Genomic DNA, 21,051 nt, shown 5'->3' on the forward strand with positions numbered 1-21,051 from the left:
CGTGATAATGTCTTGCCTGACGCCCGGCTGCAGTGACAGCCGGCATCTCCCCACTCGGAGCATCCAGACCACAGGCTTATGTTGCTCCCAGAACCCATCTCCCATGAGTCGGGTGTCCCCTCCATCCCCAACCACGCCCAGCATGGAAGGAAGGGAAAGGTCATCTGCAGCCTTTCTAATCAGAACGTGTGTTTTAGGCAATTTCTGAAAAACAAATGAGTGGCAGAAAAATTAATGCTGCTATTTTCAAATATGGCTGGAAACTTGTACTCTAGTCCTTGGTAGGTGTCTTTTATACCAGGGCAAGGGCAGGCTCACCTCGCAAGGCTGCATCCTGGAGGACCCCCTATGACCCCTGTGAGGCTGGGCCTCGGTCCAGGGCTGACGCCATCACCAGGATGCTGTGCTGATGAGGAGCGGCCACCCCAGGGGGAGCTAGGTACCAGGGCCTCAGCGAGAGGGTGGACCCCGGGTCACGGAGGCCTGTCGCAGGACCACCCACAGGAGTCCCCCATGTCCCTCAGGCCAGAGCCACATTACACACACACCCTAAGCCAGGCCCCCTGCCCGCTCTCTGGAGGAGCCCAGGGCCACCATGTACCTGTGCCCCGACAGACATAGGTGGGCAGCAGCTTCGAAAGCAGCCACACTACACAGGTGAGCGAGGGGGCAATGGGGGTCTCTTGGCCTCCCCCCCACCCATGGCTTTCCCTCCTTCACTCTGTGTCTCCATCTGTCTCTCTGTCTCCATCTCTGTCTGTGTCTCCATCTGTCTCTCTGCCTCTCTCTGTATCTCCAACTTGTATCTCCATCCTGTCTGTCTCCCTCTCTCTGTGTCTCCATCTCTCTCTGCATCCCCCTCTCTCTCTATCTCTCTGTTGTCTCTCCATCTCTGTGTCCCTCTCCCCACATCTTTCTCTGTCAGGCTTACCAGACCCCCTCCTCTTCTGAATCCTTTCTGTTTCCTGGGAGTCTGTGAGTGAGGACACAGGGTGAGGAGCGAGCTGGTGTCCCCTGATCGCTGGGCTCCACCCCCGGCCTTGACCCCGACGGCAGCACCCCGCAGCCTCTGCCCACGTGTGATGGCGATGGAGGGACCCCTCGGGGGACTTAGCCAGTGCCCACGGCCGTGATTTGGTGTTGCTTGTGGTGGTCAGGCTCCCCGCGACCATCCCCATCTGTCCTCTGGCCACCAGGCCCCACTCCGCTTTCCCACAGGCCACATCCAAGGCCGAGCCCCGGGGGGTGAGGGGACACAGTGGCCTGGGCTCCCACTGATGACCTTCTCACTCCTGCCAGGGAGGCACCTGCTGCGGCCCGCCCCCACCACAGCGACTCCAGCCACCCTGGTGGCCCCCAAGCCTCCTTGAAGTCTGAGCTATGCCGGGGCCCTGACCACCACCTGTGCCCTTGTCCCTGTGGGTGGGACCTGCAGCATGTGGAGCTGGGGACCCCAACCCTACCTGCTACCCTGGGAGAGCACTACGGGGATGTCTGGGCTCTCCAGCCTCCCCCTCTACCCACGGGTTCGACCACTCTGCAGGCCTCAGTTTTCTTGTCTATGAAATGGGATAATAGTACCTATAGCTGGCTTGTTGTGAGGGCCACTTGCTGTTGGCCCGTCCTGCCCAGGACACCCTTCAGCAGGGTCACAGGTTGGTGCTCCTCAGCACCCGGGCTCCACCATGGGATCTCCCCCACAGAGTCAGACCGTGGCCTGAGGCCACATGGCCAGAGGTGAGCTGGTCTGTCAGGCTCCTGTCGTCCCCCCTCAGTCCTCCCCTGATGATTTCCTCATGATCAGGCATCACTCCTCCTGCCCCACAGCCAGGTCACAGCCTTCCCTAAAGGACGCACCACAGACCGTGCACGTGGGGGACTGTGGGCTGGGAGCAGAGGCCACTGCTGGAGGTTCCTACAATCCTCAGGAGGCCAGAGGCATCACAGGGATAGGGGCATCAAGGGGACTGGGGCATCTTGGGGATGCGGGCATCTCGGGGACAGATTGTGGGGGATCACAGGCATCTTGGGGACGCGGGCATCATGGGGCCACAGGAGATCACAGGCATCACGGGGATCACGGGCATCAGGACCCAGAGATGCGGGAGATGTCCTCAGGAGCCCGGGGAGGTGGGGCCAGGGTGCAGGTGCTCCCCAAGGCGTCCCTACTGCTGCCTGGGCCCCCCCACCCCCCGCATCCACTCCTGGGGATGCTCCAGGAGTGCTGGGAAGAGGTCACCGGACAGGGGCCAGCAAGGCCAGTAGAAGCGCCTCGATTAGGGGTTAGGAGCACCAGTGTCACCACAGGAGGGTCTCACATTTGTTGCAGTTACATGATGAGGCGGCGGCACACACACACCTGCACCGGCACACACATCACCTGCACCTGCACCGGGTATGCCCTGGGGAGCCTGCAAGTACACACAGGTCGGAGGAGGAAGATCCCCCCACCCCCGCCACCCCAATGACACCGTCTGCGTCACTGCAGTGGCGCTGGCGTCCAAGGGTCCTGGTGAATGAATCCCTGTGGCAGCCATACAGTGCTGACTTGACACCAACCCAAGCCGGGCCTTGCAGGTCCAGCTGTGGTCACACGACTGACTCCCACTGCCACAAGGGACAAGTGACCTGGCGTCACAGAGGAGTGCGCTGCGGCCCTGGGTGACCAGCAGGGAAACCCCACGTCGTCCTCCCGGTGGGTCCCCAAGATGCTGGAGCTCTTCTGGTACCACAGAGCAGCTCGGCCTTAGGACCAAAGTACAGTTTTCGTTTCTATGGCTGTGAAACAAGTGACCCTAAGATGCGGTAGCCAAAAAACTGATAATCATTCAGTGTGTCTGGTAGTTTCTGTGGCGGAGAACCAGAAGTGATTCTGCAGGGTGGCTCTGGCACGGGGTCGCCCGTGAGGCTGTAGTCTCACCTGGAGGCTCCACGGACGGGCACCCGCTTCCAGAAGATTCCCTCCCTCAGTGGTGCCGGCTGCTGGCTGGGGGCATCAGCGCCTGCCCACACGGGGGTCTCCACAGTGCAGACTGTGTGTCCCCAGCATGTGGTGCCCCCAGAGCAGGCAGCCCAGGAGGGAAAAGGCAGAGCCCCGGTGCACCGGACGACCCGGCCTCAAGGGCACTGGCTCGCTCTGCCCAGGTCACTAGTCGCACAGGCCGGGCCAATCCCCTGTGAGGGAGACCACACGTGGCTTGCAGGTGAAAGCAAGCATCGTCAGGGCGTCTGGAGGCCACGGTCTCGCTCACGGAAACACGTTCTTGAAGAGGTCATGGAAGCATGCAGACAGGGTTGTTGCAGTTTTGCTTCGAGAAGAAGGAAAGAGGAACACCTGGGTGGCTCAGCGGTTGGGCACCTGCCTTTGGCCCAGGGTGTGATCCTGGAGTCCTGGAATTGAATCCCACGTCGGGCTCCTTGCACGGAGTCTGCTTCTCCTTCTGCCTGTGTCTCTGCCTCTCTCTCTCTCTCTCTCTCTCTCTCTCTCTCTGTTCTCATAAATTAATAAAATCTTTAAAAAAAAGAGAGAGAGAGAGACAGAGAGAGAGAGAGAAGCAGAAAAGAGAAGGAAAACATCACGTGCATCACTTGAGTAAGTTAGGATTCGACCACAAAAACATCGTAGGCTGTCCTGTGCCGAAGGAGAATTTTCACAATGTGGAGAGATGTGCTCGTCGCACGTAACTAAGCCACATATGACGTAAGCACAACGATCCTGTTGTGTAAAGGACATGACTTCATATAAAGAAGAGTGGTGTGGAAGGCTATGTGTCCGGGTCAGTTCTGGTCACGATGACATGTGTGCACATGCCTCCCTCACGGGGCGGAGGACACTCCCTACCACGGTGACCTGAGGACAAGCCACCTGCAGCCTCAGTGGCTGTCCCAACCTGAGGCCTTGGGAGGACTCGCATGCCCTGTTGCGAGGCTGGGGAGCCCAGGCCCCCGAAAGAGAGGCTTGGCCCCAAGGAGCAGGTGGTCCCAGGTCGGGGACACGCCGAGCCCCAGCCAACCCCCAGATGCACGAGCAGGGCACTCCCTCACCTTCCCAGCCGCTCTTGTACCAGATGCATGTGAGCAGCCCGCCCCTCCTCCCACAGCATAGACTTAATCTCTCTGTTCTCACCTTCACTTCCTTTTTTTTCCTTTTTAAAAATTTTATTTATTTACTCATGAGAGACACACACAGAGAGAGAGAGAGAGAGGCAGAGACATAGGCAGAGGGAGAAGCAGGCTCCATGCAAGAAACCTGATGTGGGACTCGATCCCAGGACTCCAGGATCAGACCTGAGTGAAGGCAGATGCTCAATTGCTGAGCCACCCAGGTGCCCCACACCTTCACTTCCTAAATTCTATTCCACATTATGTTGCTTATTAGAGTATTTTATTATGTCTATTAACTGCATATTGTTTATATTATTACAACAGGTTTCAGCGTTTATGTACATCTTTAGTGTTCATGTCTTATCATTTATATAAGTGTTTTAAATTATTTTATGTAAAGAATGTATGTGTGAGAAATAAGCTTTCGCAAAGTTTGAAAAGGGAATCTGGCCGCTGCAGGCGGCCTGCACCTCCAGCCTCAGACACTGGTAACTCATGCTATTTTGACACGACGCCTATCTTGCTGACCAGTCCTTCCTCTGAAGTCACGGCATGAGTGCTGTGCTGAGCTACAGTGTGTCCTCATGCATGACACTGACCATGATGTACAGGCTGCCCCAGCACGTGCATGCCGTACAGCATGTGCGCGAGTTTCCCACTAGAAATTTATTTCAGGGCAGCCCGGGTGGCTCAGCGGTTTGGCGCCACCTTCAGCCCAGGGCATGATCCTGGAGTCCCAGGATCAAGTCCCACGTCGGGCATCCTGCATGGAGGCTGCTTCTCCCTCTGCCTGTGTCTCTGCCTCTCTCTCTCTCTCTCTCTCTCTCTCTGTGTGTCTCTCATGAACAAATAAAATCTTTAAAAAAAATAAATTTATTTCAGATCATCATGGTCAGTGATTGAGGGTCAGTGCATGTGGGGCATGAGGGCGTTGCACCCCCTCGCGGACAGCGTGTAAGGTTTGCCTCTGGAGGGCTCGGCCACTGAGCTGCACGGCCGGCGGACTCAGAGGTGCCGGCCTGCAGCAGGCCACATGGATCGCCTGCCCACGGCCCTCAGGGAATGAGCCCTGGCTTTACTCCAGGGGCAGGTTGCCTCCTGCAGCATTGGGGAGGCGCTGAAATGTAAGTAGAATTTACAGAGTCATCTGCGAAGCTCCTTAAGGAGAGCCAGGCAACCGGAAACCACCCCCACCGGCCGCCCCTATGCCTGCCTCCGGCACCACCGATGGTGGGATCTCCAGCAGCCATCTTGGGCCATGAGGCTACTACTCTGAGGGTGGAAACTCCACAGTATGCAAGGCAGAGAAGAAAAGTCCCCAATAACACCATGGAGAAGTCATGCCAGCCTCAGACTTCCTGATTTCATGCTTGTTTCATGACAGAGAACAATCCTGTATTTGTAAAGTCTTTGAACTTTCCGTTACTAGCAACTGGGCTCCTTAACGTCTTCAAAACGTCGCTAGTCTTGGTTTCAGCACATTAAAGTCTTAGACATTATTGATAGTTGTCACATGGGGCTTAATTGTTGCTTACTGGTGCACTTTTGGAGACACTTCCTAGTCGGAAAGGGTAGCACAAGCAAAGCTGCACACGCTGGGAAAAGTAGCCACTGTCAGGGACACAGGAGTCTCTTCTTGGAATGAGGCCACCTGCTATCATCTTCCCCGAGGTCAGGTGAGCTGTGGCTGGAAGCACTTGGGCCACAGGAACCACTTCCGGTTTCCATTCTCTCCCCCTCCCCCTCCTCCCCCCTCCCTCCCCGTCCCTGCCCCTCCCCCTCTCCTCTCCTCCCCCCTCCTCCCTCCCTGCCTCTAACAGTTTCCTCAGGAGCAGGGTCGGACTCAGGAGCCAGGAGCGGGAGGCGACATGTGCACCGCGGAGCCCCGCCCTACTGGCGCTCGGTGAAAGGCTATTTCTGTCCTCCCCGTGTTCAGGCAAGACGCAGCCCCGAGTCCAATAAATGCCCCTTTGTACTGGTTGGGTTTCCCCCAACTTGTGAGATGCCCTCAAGGAGAGCGGCTGCACACTGTCCCGGCCTCTGCCCAGCAACGGGCCTACCAGAGCCAGGCCTGCTGCCAGCCTGGACGCCAGCAGAGCAGGGCGGAGACGGGGCGCTCGGGGAGCCTCCCCACAGGGTGGGCAACGACTTCGAGTCCGGCCAGGCAGTGGGCCCCGCGGAGAGGCAAGCAGGTCACACGCATGTCCTGGTTCCCAAACTGGCCTCGACGAGGTGACCGGGGCCCTGGCGGTCTGGAGGTTCGGCCCCCGAGCGGCAGTGGCCACAGGAGCAGCCCTGGGGTGGGCCAGCCCCTGCAGACCTGGCCTCCAGGACACGCCTGGCCCCTACCTGCTTTCTGGGCAAGCTTGTCACCCTTAAACCTGTGTGCCCGCTCCTCGGGAAGGAGCCGCTGTGGAATCCAAGCAGAAATTCTCAGCCTGCCGCCTTCTGATCAGCCGTGGCTGACCCCTGGATGGAAGCAGGGACCCGCTGCCAGGCTGGCCCAAGGAGCCTGCGGGGAGAGCTAGGAGCCTGGCGTGTTCAGGCTGAGAAGTCAAGCAGGTGTCCCAGGGTGGGCAGCGGCCAGAGAGCAAAGGGCAGCCTGCGCCCGTGTGGCCCCGTCTGCAGTTGTTCTTAGAGAAACGTCCTCCAGGACCCCTGCTTGTGGACAACAAACCCTTTCCCGGGAGAAGGCAGCCTCGCCTTCCCTTGGACCAAGTTTGCTCATCACCCGCGAGACGTGACCAGGGACAGGATGGTCCTCAGGAACGCAGCAGCATGAGGATGGCGCTGGCTGGGCCGGGGACCTGGGAAGACCCTCTGCAGGCCTCCTTCCTTCCTGAGCTGATGCAGACCCATCTCCTAACATGCCACGCTGATGGACGAGCCTGGACTTTCCCGCGGCAGGGGACATGTGCCCCGTGCTGGGAGTGGCAAGTGCCAGTGTCTGTGGGTGGGAGGCTTCCCCTTCGGTGCCCCTCAGTCAGATCCATGGCTTGATTTAAATCCTCACTTTGGGGCTCAGCTGGGGTCCCCAGTCCAGCTGCACAGCCTCCCCGGGAACTGGGGATGTGCCAGAAGGCCGGGCCCCTCAGTGGTTGTGATGCTGATGGGAGCAGAGGCAGGACAAGGACATCCCCCTGGATGGGGCCACAAGGTGTGGTGTCTGGCAGGTTTGGAAGGTGCAGGGCGGGGACAGGGTGGGATTTGTGCCTCTGGGGTCCAAATACACCCCCCAGCATGGGGTCTGAGGCACCGGAGGAAAGGCCCCAGCAGCTGGGGTGGATAGGGTGAGCTCAGGACACCTGAGGACAAATCTCCCTTCTGGGAGCACAGGTTCTGCTCACTGAGGCCCCAGCGGAGGCCCTGAGCAACTCCTGACAGTTACATCCCGGGGCTCATGGTAGTGGTGTCTCTATGTGGTCAGAACCTGCGGGATCCTGGACCCCAAAGCAGGAAACAACCTGGAAGCCACCAGGAGCCTCCATGTGTGTGCAGAGGGGGTGGGGATGTCCCTGGGAGGGGCAGGGAGAGACCTGGGTGTGCAGGGTGGATCGGGGTATCCGGAGTCTTCCTGGAGGAGGTGGCCCCCAGAGTTGGAGAATGGGGGGTCTCCGGCCCTGGGCAGGGGGAGGCAGGGAAGGAGGCTGCAGGCCTGGAGCGTGTGGGCCCTACGGTCCCGCAGCCACTGCGGCCCAGAGGGCCTCCCCTTGGCCTGCAGTCAGGCCTTCCTCCCGGTGGCTCCCTGGACTGGCCAGCGGCCTTTCAGAAGCAGTAGGAGGAACCCAGACTATGCCAGAGCTGCCAGCAGTGTCTCTTTGCCAAACCACACAGGCCACCTGCCCGGGACTCCAGACAGCCGTCCACACGCCCACGATCACTTGCGTGGCTGTGAGTCAGCGAGTGACGTCAGGGCCCGGACCGCAGAGCCCACCACCCGTCATTAGTGGTCTGCGGAGCACCTGCAGGATGAGACGCAGCCAGTGGGGCTGAGGGGTGCCTGGAGGCTGCACAAAGCAGACCGGGCTAGGGCATGCCCCGGCAGCACAGGGCGTAGGCTGAGGGTCAGCAGGGACGGGGCCTTGTGTTTGTGAGGGAGGGGACCACGAGGACACACGCATATGTAAACACGGTGCTTTCAGGAGCTGCCCAGGGCGTGGGGTGGGGTGAGAGGGGCCCAGGGCCACTGCAGAAGTCTGTGATCAGGTGATGGAAGGAGCCACCACGTGGAGGCCTGGGGGCAGGATCTTCAGATGGGGTAAGCCGGGAGTGCAAAGGCCCTGAGGTATAGAGTCCATGGAATGGGAAGGGCAGAGGGGTGGCTGAAGGGAGGGGAGGGTTCAGGGTCTCAGGTGTTCAGGGTCCAGGAGCAAGGATTTTTTTCAGGAAGACTTCAGAGGGATTTAAACTGGCCAATGACATAATCTGATACACATTTCCAAACTAAGATGGGAGGGAGAAGTGATTCAATCTGTTACATGGTTTGTGTTTAAAGAAGAAAATCCATTTATTAATGAAAAACATAACACATTAAAAAATAATAATCGAAATCAGCTGTATCATAGACCCCCCAAAATTATGGAATCCTCAAAACAAGATAAGATTTTTTTTTTCTTATTTGCACTCAAGACTTCTTGAGCGCAGGGAAGGCCTGGGGCCAGGCACTGAGGATGCCAGCTGCTTCTGTCTTAGGTCTGCTGCGTGAGACTCCCAGGCCCAAGTTCCCCTCATGGGCCAGGGTGGCTGCTGGCGCCCCAGCTATTACATCTGTGTTCCATCCCCCAGACCATGGGGGGAGGGGGAAGTAATAAAAAACCGCACCCCCTCTGTGTTTAGGTCCCCTCCCAGACATTGCACACCCCCTCCCATTGCCAGAATAAAGCCACACGGGCCTCTCATGGCAGGAGAGCCAGGGACACGCAGCTTCTCTTCTGGGAAGCCATGTGCTAAGCTGAAAATGGACAGGGGAGAAGGGAAGAACTCACAGTGGGGTGACCGCTGACCCTGCCACCTTTGCCCTGGCTGCCCCTGCTCCAGGGAGGAAGCCACTTGTCACACTGTCTGGGCCAGCTTTGCGCCATGACTCAGTGTCTCCGCTTCTGGGGCTTGCTGCCTCTCACCGCCTGGGCCTGGCAGGTCACATCTCGCTGGTGCACCGTGGGAGATGGTGCAGACCCGTGCATGGGTGCCCACTTCACACCCCCTGACCCGGGAGCACCCTTGACCCAGCCATGCCCATGTGACCCAGGCTCACGTCCCCTGTCTCTAAGGTGGAGGGCAGCTCCACACCTGCTCCTAGCCTGGCCTCCTTCCCCTGACCTTAGGGACATGCAGCAGAGTGTGGGGCCTGGCATGCCACCTTCCCATGGTGGCCCCTTCCTCCACCTGTTGGGGTCCACGCCGCACAGACTGAGGGCCAGAGACCCCGACACTTCCTAAGACCCTGTTCAGGAAACACGGCCTATCTGTGCACATGTGGGCCTGGGCCTGAGGTGACACGTCGTGCTCTCCCCGTGGTAACGCGGGTGGGTCGTGTCTGGGTTTATGCCCACCTAGGGCATGGTGCTGATCCCTCCCGGGGGAGTTGCCACCTCCGGGGCCTGCTCCAGGCACGGAGACCCACAAAGCTCTGCAGCCCTCATGTGCTGGACGCGGGCCTTGTGCTAAATTCCCACAGCGTCCCCACTTGTCAGACAGGAAGGGTGTCCCTGGTCACGCAGCTCTCGGGAGACAGGTGAACTCCGTCATGCCGGTGCAGGTGTGTCTGCACGTGTGAGGCACCAACCTGTGTCTGCATTGGAGCACAGCTAGCCCTTCCCGCCCCCTCTCTGGGGACACTCCCCATCATCACTTGTCCACTGACCCTCACAGCAGCGCTGCATCCTGAACTCACCTTGGATGCCCATGTCCATCTCTGCAGAGGATTTGGAACCAGGTAGGGACAGGCGGGGGTTGGGGGGTTTTGGGGGGAGACAGGCAGGAGGCCTCACCCTTCTTGGCTGCACTGGGAAATCAGGGAACACACACTTCCCGGGCAAATGAGGATGATACAAGGAGCCCAGGAGTCCCTCCCTGAGGACTTGCGGGTGGGGGTGGGGGCAGGCAGACCAGAGGGCAGCCCCTGCTGCAAGGGCTGCCTGTGACCTTGATCCCTGGAAGGTGAAAGGTGAGGGGGGGCAGTGATACTCACAAACCCAAGTGTAAAGGCTGAATCGTTATAGCAGCATCTTTCCTGCCCTCCTCCCGGATGGAGCAAGGAACGTGGGCTTTGAGGCCCAGGGCTCCCCAGCTGTCACGCCGCCGCAGCCCCACTGGCCCCCCAAGGCCTTCTCACCTGCTCTCCTCACCACCTCCCAGCCTCCAGCCTCCCCTGCCCCCTCAGAACCCTCCCTCCAGGAGCCAGCACAACCCTGGGGCAGGAGGGGGAGTGCTCTGCAGGAAAGAAAAATCTGGGTTTCCAGCTGCTCTCAGCAGTCAGGTGTGGGCTCTGAGAGAACAGAGGGGTGCCTGCCGGGCGCCACACCCACACCTGCCCAGACCCAGGGCACTACGGCTCCTGCCCACACTCCCCAGCTCTCGGGCCCCTGAAGCCGGACAGAGGCACTGACCACTTCTCTGAGTTTTTGTGCCCTCAGCCTCCAACTGGGTGGGAGCCCGCTCCAGGGACTGGCACGCCCCGGGACAGCTGCCCTGCAGCGCCACCCCCCTGCAGTGCCAATCCCCCAGCGGGCCCTGGTGCTCCCCCCCAGAGAGGAGAAAAGAGTCAGCAGGAAGGCCCAGACCCTGTTTAGTGGAAGATCCCTTTTTCTGATAAATCCCCTGGGTGACTTGCATTTTCCAGGCTTTTGGTTTCACTTGTAATGGGGCTCTCCCAGCAGGGGTGAGGCAGGGGAGGGGGGAGTCAGGGGAGGTCTCAGCCTGGAGTGGGGCCAGGACCCTGGGCAGGGCAGGCGCTGGGCTTGTCACGCACGGGGCTCCGGTGCAGGCCCTACAGACCCGGGGAGCATTCAGCCGGGTGCTCGGTTGGCCCTCCTGGGCCTGGCTGTGCTGAGGGGCGGAGGCCCCTTCCCCAGGGCCCCAGGCAGCCTCTCCTCCAGCTGAGGCTGCAGCCGCCCCCCACGCCCTCCACCTCCTCCCCATGTCCAGAACACCACCTGGCACACTGGATCCCATGATGCTCAGGGCCAATGAACAAGCCTCCAGCTCAGTGACCTAACTTGCTGCTTTCTGGCCCCGGGGGTGGGGGCGCCACTTACCTTCTTGGATGTCAGATCAGCCCCCAGGGCCTGAGAGGACCACCGCCCCTCACAGATGGAAGCTGACACAGAGAGGCCTGGCCGCCTGCCCCAGCCCACGCAGCTGCCGGGTCCAGGGTTACCGAGCCACAGCCGGGCCCTACCGGCGGCGGGAGGAGCCTTGGCTGCCCCGGCCGCTAGTGGCTGTGCTCCCTGCACACGAGGGGCGCTTCGGTGTGGACGTCGGTGCACACGATGCACGCGGTGCGAGAAGCGGGAAGGCCGCGGGCTCAGGGTCAGGACCGGAGGACGCTAGCCCGGGGGTAAGGCCCTGCCCCTCCTGCCCCCGCGGCCCCTCCACAGCCGCCCGGCCCCCGCCCGGGCAAGGGGCGCCATCCGGGCACCGGGCCCCCGGCGGGGACAGGGGGCGCAGGGGCGGGCCGGGCCGGGCGTGGCGGCGCCTCGCCGTCCTGGCGCGCTCAGCAGTTAGCCAAGTGGCCCCGGAAACGCTGGCTCTTGGCCTCTTGTCAGGGCTAAAAGTGTCCACGACGGGGGCAGAGCCGGACGCGCAGCCGCCCGCGCGAGGCCGAGGCCTGGGGGAACCGGGCCGTCCTCGCGGGACAGGAAGGAGCCCTCCCGGCCCCGCGGGCCCGCCCGGCCGGGGACGGAGTCGGGGCGGGACCGGGGGCGGAGTCGGGGCGGGGCGGGGGCGGGGCGGGGGCGGAGTCGGGGCGGGGGCGGGGGCGGGCGCGCAGCGGGGTGCCCCCGGCCCAGGCGCGAGCGGCGCTCTGGCCCCGAGCGAGGCGGCTCCGCCGGCCGCACCATGGAGTCGCGCCCCGAGGAATACGAGCTCAACGGCGACCTGCGCCCGGGCTCGCCCGGCTCCCCGGAGGCCTCGGTAAGCGCGCGCCGCTGTGCGATCCGGGCCGGCGCCTGCCCTCTCTGGGCGCCGCGCGCTGCTCCCCGGGCACCGGGGGCGCCCGCCGACCGGGAGCGCGCCGCTTCCGCACTGCGAGGTGCCGGGGTCGCTGCTCCCCGTGCGCCCTGTGCGCCCCGCGCCGCGGGGCCCGACCGGTGGCCCCGGGGCAGCGGCCTCGGGTGCAGGGCCGAGGGGCGGGCCGGGAGGTGCCCACGCCGAGCCGCGCGGCCGAGGGGCGCTGGCGCCGCCTTCCCGCGCCTCCCGCGCCGGCCTCTAACTTGGGCCCCCGCGTCTCCTCCCGCTCCTGCCCCGGCGCGCAGGATCCCAGCCTCTGGGCCCCGGGCCAGCCCCGGGCAGACGCTTACGTCACCCGCCGTGTCCACCGCCGCCGCACTATGGGGTGCGTGCCCCCAGGGCCCCCCCTGAAGCCTGTGCACAGACCCTGCTGGCCCAGGAGGGCCGTGGGCCTGAGGCGGGCCCACCCCCACCTTGGAGGGGCCTCGCCCCCTCGCCCCGGGGTCCATCGGGGCTCCCGGTGCCGTCTTCCCTGGGCCCAGCGCGGTAACTTGTTGACTTTGAACATTCTTTCACTTTCTGACCTCCTGGGGATGGGGGCAGGAGTGGCAGTCTCCGGGGCCTGAGCAGGGGCGGGCAGCGCTGCCCTGCGGTGGCTGAGGTCCGTGGGGTGCGCCCAGCCCGGGTCAGGGGCAGGCCCTCCTCCCTGCTGCTGTCCAGCCTTGCCTGTCCCTGGCAGAAGCTTCCTGGGGCTCAGCCTCCCTGTCCACCGTTCAGTAAATCCTGATTACCCTGGGATGGCACAGGACGTTTGTCCTGGGGTTGGTGGTGGGTAAGGAAACCAAAGACGGAGGCGGCCCTGGCGCGGCGCTGCCCTGGCATGTAAGCAGTTTGGCACAGTGGGCTGTGTGTGCTTGGGGAGCCTGCCTCACCTCTCTGGGCCTCCTGCGCGTGGTCTGAAAAATGAGTTTTCCGTGCCTTTGGGGAAGTCAGGCAACAAACAGGGCGGGTGGGTTGGAAGGGAGGGACCCTGCACCTTCTGCCCCAAGCTGTTCTGCTCTCCTGGGCCTTGGCAGATAGGACGGACAGCCTTGCCGCCTGCGGGGTCCCTTGCATCTGGAGCCCAGTGAAGTCAGGTAGGCATTGCTCAGGGGTTGGCTCTGGGACCAGTATGGGAAGATGTGACCCCATTATCTCTGAGCGGCTGTCTCAGAGTGGAGACCAGCCCAGATGGAGAAGCCAAGACCTAAGTGCAAAACCCCACCTATGGGCAGGTGGGAGTGGAGCCAGCTCCCTGCACAGTGGGGACAGCGGGTGGTGCTGGGTGCTGCAGGACCTGGGGGGGAGGGGGGGCATGGCCCTCTGTGGTGTGGGGAAGGACATCCCAGCAGAGAGGACAGAGAGCGAAAGGCCCAAGGCTGGCCCACCGAGCGGTCAGGGCTGGGGAGGAGGCAGGTGATGTAAGGCCAGGCCCCTCCGTAGCTCCCGAGAGCCAATGTGAGGGGACGGGTCTCCGTTCACCGGCAGGGAGGCTTCTGGAAGGGTGGGCAGCCTCAAGGCTGGTGCTCGCCCTGCCTAGGGCCTGCACCCCAGCCCCCCGACACCACTCTCCAGCCTCCTCCTTGCCCTTCCCACCTTTAGGACCTGCCTCGTGTGTTCGTCTGTGACTCTGGGCTTCAGTTTCTCATCTGTGACATGGGAGATTAGCAGGGCCTTTCTCAGAGAGCGTGATGAGGACCCAGCGGGCTACTGTGTGCTGGACACTCAGTATTCACATCCTTGCCCACCGCACAGGACCCTCTCCCGGAGGAAACCCTGAGGACAGGCACAGCCCTCCCTTCCAGCGGAACTTGGCTGCTGCTTGAATCTGAGCCCCAGCCCCAGGCATCTGTGTGAGGGTCGGGGCAGGAGGACAGTCTCACTGGGGTGAGGGGCAAGCCGCTGGGTCTTCAGATCCACCAACCAGAGTGGGAACCTTGGATGGCAGGGTGGGTGGGCTCTGTTGGGCCCCTGGCGGTGGGGGGACTGACTGGGAGGCCTGGGCCAAAAGCCCCTGTCTGCCTCAGGAGACCCATGGCAGGCCACAGTGTCCTCTTGTGGGAAGTGGGGTGGGATTGCTCACCTTCCAGAAGAGCCCTACATGTGACCCCTGAGCAGGTGAACCCTGCAGCCCCCCCGCCACACACACACCTGTGCCCTCATGACCTCGCATAGGCCAGGCTGGCCGGGTTCCCTGCGGGAGGAAGCGGGTGTCTCACTTGTGGCTGGAGGCAGGAGGACTAGTAAACATCAATTTTACTGTGGAAACAGCCCTTGGCTGTGTCATGCCCTGGTGCGTCTTGGCTTGGAGACAACTGCCTCGGCCACTGCAGGAGACAGGGGGCACAGTGGGTGGAGGGCACGGCAGGGGGCAGCAGGACCAGGTGGGCTATGGCTCCGGGGGTCACATCTGGGCCATGCAGAGCTCAGCTGCCGAAGGAAGTTTGATCTTTTCCTAACTTCTGCTTTCCTGGCAGATCTTGAGACTGGCAGGGTCTTGGCCAAGTTCTAAAAGGTGACCCTGATGTGGCCTCGGGGTCACTGCCGGCCAGTGTTGAACCCACAGGAAGCAGGCCTGCCCAGCCCCGTGGCCCAGCTGCTGCGGACACCCCCCACCCCCGCCCCAGCAGGACTTCCTGCCGGACGCTGACATGGAATGGGAGACCTCCCAGGGCTGGCCTCTGTGCCATGTCTGAGCAGTGGGCTCGTGCCCACTCTGGGGGGTCAGATGAGAGACAACCCAGGCCCTGCCAGACCCTCCTAGGTTCTCAGGTCCTTCCCCAGAGGGAAGGTCTTTGAGGCCCCCACTCCTGGTGGTACTCACTGCGCACACGCAGAGGTGCCGGGGTGGGTTAGGATCTGGAGCCGCAGGGTCCCTGGGTCTGCTTGGCTCACACGGTCATGTCCTAGGCTTGGCCTTTTTCTTTCTTCTTTTTCTTTCTTTCTTTCTTTCTTTCTTTCTTTCTTTCTTTCTTTCTTTCTTTCTCCTTCCTTCCTTCCTTCCTTCCTTCCTTCCTTCCTTCCTTCCTTCCTTCCTTTTTCTTTCCTTCTTTTCTTTCTTTCTTTCTTTCTTTCTTTCTTTCTTTCTTTCTTTCTTTCTCTTCTTTCTTTCTTTCTTTCTTTCTTTCTTTCTTCTTTCCTTTTTTTTTTTTTTTTTTAAAGATTCTACTTATTTGAGAGCGAGTCACCCAGGGGCCCCTGAACTTGTCCTTTCTCTTGTTACAGACTTTTTGTTGTTGTGAATCCGTGCAGCTCGATTGGGAGGCTGTGTGCCGGGTGTGCTCCGGCAGACCCAGGGGCCTCTGTGCCTGCATTCAGGCCCATGTGCCCGTTTTGCAGATGAGGGAACTGAGGCACAGACCCTGGTGTGGCATTCAGGGATGCTAGAGAGGCCAGTGGAAGTGCCACCCTAGCTCCTATCAGGGTGGCAGATGGACATCACGGATGTGGTGGGGGACTGGTCTCTCGTTCTGAAAACGGGAAGCTGCCTCTGGGCAGGGGTTCCATTCCATACTTTTATGTGGGGTTTGGGGTCAGTGGCAGGCAGGGCAGGCGGGTGAGAGGGCATCAGGAACCAAAAGCTCTGGGTCCTGCAGGGGAGCAGGGGGCTCTGGTGGGCACCCCATCTCTGCCCACCCACACCTGGCCTGGACTGGAGCATCCATTCAGCTGTGGCCAGAACCAGGTGCGTAGGTGCAGCAGAGCCGGGGCACGTTTGTCCCAACAACGTCCCCACCCAAGCTGAGGACACCCAGCCTTGTGGCCTGAGGCCCTCTGCGTGTGGGCATGGAAGGTGGGCCTCCCTGCTCTCTTCCAGCCCCTGCCCAGGCCCCTTCCTGGCTTTTAGGGGGAAACGCTGAGCTCACTGGCCACCTCCCCTGCTCCTGGACCACCACTGGGCCCTGGGAACACATTAACTGGCTGTTGGTTCCCTGCACTACTTGGGTCTGGGGTCGCGGGTGGAGGCGATGTGGGCAGGTCCCAGCCCGGCTCTCCGCAGGCGGGCAATGGCACCAGGCTCCCAGGCCTTCCCCATGGGGCGGCTGCCAGGCTGTGCTGGCCCCTGACAGCTCCCCTGGGCTATGGGTTCCCTCCCCATTAGTGGGGACCCCCGTGGGTGTGGGGCTTCCCGGAGTGTGGACTGCCACATAGATGGGGCCCCGGAGGCCCGTGGCGGGCAGTGCATTGTCAAGGCCACGTGACGGGCCTCAGGGCTCCCACTGGTACCCCCCCTCACTGCACAGCTGGAATAGGAAGCAGATGGCCGCGTGGGCAGGAAGTGCCCTGCACCGGGAGGTGCGTGTAGCCAGGGCCCTGGCTGGTCCTTTGGGGCCAAGGCGTCCCCAGAAGCTCCTGGGCTGCTGCTCTGGCCCTGCCGCGCACACCGGGAGACTGAGGCTGGAGGGTGCTGACTCTCCTGGGGGCGCACGGCGGAAGACTGGTGCCTCCCGGCGCATAGTGCCCTCTGCAGGGGGCTCTTGATCCCAGGGCCTGAGTTCACAATACAGCCTGTGCTTGGCTTCAGACCAGGCGCTTCCTGTGCCAGCCTCAGTTTACCCATAGTGGGTGTGTGTGAGGACGCGGCTGGGGTGCACCCAGAGGAGGGCACCCAGCCAAAGGATGAGCAAGAAGGATACTGTGCCTGGGGCACAGGGAATGGGGACCCCCATTCCTGTCCCTGTCCTGTCCTGTATGTGACTGCATGGCTGCCCCACTCCCGCAGTCCAGGAGGACTCAGAAGGGGAGCGCAGTGAGCCTAGGCGTGCGTGCTTGTACTGTGCACGTACGTGTGTGCGTGCACATGCTTGTGTGCGTGCATGTGCTTGTGTGTGTGCTGTGTGTGTGCACATAATTGGGTATGTGCTGTGTGTGCACGTGCACTTGGCACCCCTGCCCCTGGAAGGTGGGAGCTCCTGCTACATGTGCACTCGGCTCTCTGGGACGTGGATGGGGGAAGCACCGTGTGGCCCCCCGGGGAAGGCACTTTGCACTTGTGGTTTGCAGCCCAGCGCCTCCGGGATGCCTGTCCCCGGGAGTGCACGTGACAGGGTGCGGCCAGCCAGGCAGCTCTGGAGAGCGAGCTGGGGCCCAGCCTGGTGCCATGGGGTGCCCGCCCCTAGGCGGTGGGAGCCCACGCCCAGACCCCAGGGCGAGCGCCTGGGCCCTGGCGGGGGTGGCCTAGCTAGCAGGGGGTGCAGCTGGAGGCGCTGCCAAGAGGTGGAGCAGAGACCTAGGGTTTGGCTGTGGGTGGAACATCCCAGAAGCCGTGCCAGGCTGGGGCCGAGGGTCTGGGAGTTTAAACCCAGTGGCTTTGCTACTTGGCCTCAGGCGGTGGGGCAGGCGGGGCGGTCCGCTGGCTGGTTGCCTCCCTCCTGGGCATGTTACTCTGGGTCACAGAGCCAGCCCCCGCCCGCCCCCGCTCCCCCTGCGTTCCGCTCTCCACGTTCCGGGGGAGATTTCCCTCAGTGGCAGGAGAGGAGGAGGCTCCTCACTTGCCGCCCCCCGCCCCCACAGCCACCTCCCTGGCCTGCATCTTTCATGATTTAGAAACATGAGCTACCAAGTGCCCCCAGAGGCCCCAGCGATGGGCTGACAACTCTGGGTCACCTGCGGACAAGGGGACAGGGCTGGGGGCTGAGGGAGGCCTTGTGAGGGAGGAGAGCATCTCCTACTTCCCTGCACTTGCGCCTCAGCAGGGAGGGCTTCCTGAAGGCCGTGACCCCCTGCATAGGGCGTGAAGGGCACAGGAGCAGCCATGCCCCTGCGGCACTGTGGGGCTGCACCTCCTGAGAAACCGGAATACTGACCGAAGCAGGAGGATGGTGTCGCGTCTGCACCTGGGCTCCCGAGGCCCCGAGTTGCTGAGTTAATTGTATAGCCTTTTCTGTGGCGATCACGGCTCCATAAAATGCTTGAAAATTGTTTTTCAAAATAAAAATTAAAGCAGCAGTTAAGCTCAGCTGTAGCCCTGCGATCGCACAGGGCTCCGGTGGCACTTCCTGCCCTGGCCAGCAGCCACTGGCCTGGAGGGGGAGGGCAGGGGGCGGCGGGGGGGGGCGGCGCTGGCCCAACTGGAGCACGTGCAGGGACCGTGCTCTGTGTCCTCCAGGACCGGGGCTCCCAGGGCCGGTCCTGAGGGGCCACGCGGCCTCGTCAGGGCCTCTCATCTGCCCTTCACCCCGGCCCTCGTGTGCAGCCCCCCACTCCCACCCCTGCCCCCGCCCAGGCTGACTGCTCCGTCCCCACAGCCACCCCGCTGGGGCAGGAACCGGCCCATCAATGTGAACCATTACGCCAACAAGAAGAGCGCGGCCGAGAGCATGCTGGACATCGCGCTGCTGATGGCCAACGCCTCCCAGCTGAAGGCCGTCATAGAGCAGGGCCCAAGCTTCACCTTCTTCGTGCCCCTGGTGGTCCTCATCACCATCTCCCTTGCACTGCAGATTGGTGTGGGCGTGCTGCTCATCTTCCTTGGTGTGAGCCTGGGCTGGGCCTGGTGGGGGGGAGGGCCTGGGATGCTCCCACCCTTGATCTGCTGCTCCTGCTTGCATCCCCCCTGGAACAGGCTGCTCACTACCAACAGGCCCCACTCAGCCTTGCGGTCAGGGCTGGCTCCCCGATGCAGCCCTCTGAGCCCCCCCTGCTGGGTCTCTGTCCTTCCTTCTGCCCAAGCTGAGGGTATAGGAACACGTGACCATCCAGTGGTCTGCAGGGACCAGATGGTCCTGCCCCCGAGGTAAGTGAGGTCAGGGCGCCCCTCATTGCTGGCTGTGTGACCTCGGGCAGGTGCTTGACCTCCCAGGCTGCGGTTCCCTCACCTGTAGAGTGGGCGTAAGGACAGGCCCTTGGGTCAGCATGAGCACCATGGGTGCTCAGGGAGGTGCTGCCTGTGTGCACTTGGTGCTTCATGTCGGCTCTGTCCTGAGATGGCATCTGGGCTCTGGTTTGTGGGGGACACAGGGCTGCTGCTCCGCGGCCACTGCACAGTCCCCACCCTGCACACGGTGGCCCTGGTGCAGTGCCTGTTCCCTGTGCCCGCAGTCAGGTACGACCTCAACAATCCCGCCAAGCACGCCAAGCTGGACTTCCTTAACAATCTGGCCACCGGCCTGATTTTCATCATCGTCGTGGTCAACATCTTCATCACTGCCTTTGGTGTCCAGAAGCCGGTGATGGACGTGGCCCCCCGGCAGTAGGGGCTCAGGTGAGCCAGAAGGGCACACGCCACCTCTGTCCCCTGGCCAGCCCTGTCAGGCCCCTACTCCACCACCAGCAGACCCTTGTGCCCTGTGTCGGTCCTGTCCGGGCCTCACAGGGTGGGCACCCCTGGCCGTGTGCCCCCCCCCCACACTCACCCCCTGTCCTTGCTCAAAGAGGTGAGCACCCACCAAGGTCACCCCACTCGGAAGCAGGAGCCACAGGGAGACTGGGTGACCCCCATTACATGTTCAACAAAGAAGCCCCTATGCTGTTTGGGGCCCAAGGGGGTGCCAGACACAGGATCCCAGGTGCCTCAAGGGCAAATGTAGAAGGTCAGCAGGCCCAGCGTGTGTCACGTCCTCCATCTGAGGCCCTGGTACAGGCTGCACACCACAGGGGTGTATGGCCTCGGGCCCCCTGGTCACTCCTGGGGCCCCGTGGACACTCCTCGGGCCCCATGGTCACACCTTGAGCCCCCTGGTCACTCCTCGGGCCTGACCCAGGGAGAACATGGGCACTGGTAACAGTCGTCTGACCCCCAATACCCCCCTGGCAGAGTGGACAGGAGCTCCCTGAACACCTGCCTATTGGGAGCGGCCAGCAGACGAGGAGGTGGGACCCCAGGAGGAGGGCCGACACGAGTGCCCGTTCTGTGCCACTCACACCATGGCTGTCGGCCCCACCTGGGGTCCGGCTCTAAGCCTGGCTGGCCCTGGTTTATTCAAGCTGTCCCCAGTGGAACCCCCTGGATGCCAGCCTGCTCCCTTGGTCATGGCCTGGTGACCAAGACATTTATTAATTGCTTGCTGTGTGCCCCGGACACTGTCCTGAGCCTCTCGGAGCATTAGCCCAGCGAGGGTCACATGAGTCAGCCCACAGGCCTCCGCTCTCCCTTCAAACCCTGAGGGGAAACTGAGGCTTACCCAGGTCGGAATTAGGCCCTGCTGGCTCTGGAGCTCTCATGGCCCAATGTTCGTGTCTGGAGACCCTCACCCCGTCCTCCCCCTTGTCGGCAGATGCCCCCAGATGGAACCCAGCCACAGCCACCCAGATCCTGGAGCCGCCTCGCCCTGAGGCCCACTCCCCTGTGGGAGTTGGTCCTGGAAACTGCAGGAACCCAGGCGGGCCCCGCCGGGCCGTATCCCAGGACAGGCTGCCCGTGGTGAGGCCACCCAGGCCAACACGGAGCCTGCTCCCCTTGAGATTGGCTCAGGACACACAACTGGGGCAGGGTCGTGGCCACCACGGACACACAGCAGCCCAAGGATGGTGAGGCGCCCAGTCGGCCTTGGTCTCAGGATGTTTCCAGAGGGACAAGGAGACCCCCCACCCTCTGCCAGTGCAAGGACCGTCTGGGCCTCGGGGCCCCACCCTGGTGCCCCAGGACACAGGCCTGCCAGCCCCCTGGCCACGGGCCCTGAACACACCTGCCACCAGCAGTGAGGGGGCAGCGCCCCCACCCTCCTCAGGGGCCCGAGCCCCCGCATATCTAAGCCACCAACAACCAATAAAGCTGACGCACCTCCTGCCTCGGGCCTG

At 62.3% G+C, this 21,051-nt stretch overlaps 1 protein-coding gene and 1 long non-coding RNA gene across 5 annotated transcripts; both read left to right on the forward strand.

Moving 5' to 3' along the window:
- Positions 1–11,291: 11,291 nt before the first annotated feature.
- NINJ1 (ninjurin 1) lies at positions 11,292–21,041 on the forward strand. 4 transcript variants are annotated; one of them, XM_077910944.1, is made up of 4 exons: positions 11,354–11,662; positions 18,561–18,786; positions 19,354–19,516; positions 20,529–21,041. In XM_077910944.1, exons 1-3 carry the CDS (start codon positions 11,369–11,371, stop codon positions 19,506–19,508), a joined length of 675 nt encoding a protein of 224 aa, XP_077767070.1. In that variant the 5' UTR covers positions 11,354–11,368; the 3' UTR covers positions 19,509–19,516; positions 20,529–21,041. The 4 variants fall into 4 exon arrangements, with proteins under 4 accessions (XP_077767071.1, XP_077767072.1, XP_077767070.1 ...); XM_077910948.1 differs by lacking the exon at positions 11,354–11,662 and adding an exon at positions 12,082–12,237; XM_077910945.1 differs by lacking the exons at positions 19,354–19,516; positions 20,529–21,041 and adding an exon at positions 18,896–19,347 and having other exon boundaries at positions 11,292–11,662; positions 18,561–18,788.
- LOC144321664 (uncharacterized) lies at positions 12,475–14,061 on the forward strand. The gene is made up of 3 exons (XR_013387262.1): positions 12,475–12,819; positions 13,350–13,409; positions 13,915–14,061. It is a non-coding gene; the product is annotated as an uncharacterized LOC144321664 (long non-coding RNA).
- Positions 21,042–21,051: the final 10 nt, after the last annotated feature.

This window comes from Canis aureus, chromosome 1 (genome assembly GCF_053574225.1).
Source record: "Canis aureus isolate CA01 chromosome 1, VMU_Caureus_v.1.0, whole genome shotgun sequence".
In the NCBI taxonomy this organism is placed as follows: Eukaryota; Metazoa; Chordata; class Mammalia; order Carnivora; family Canidae; genus Canis; species Canis aureus.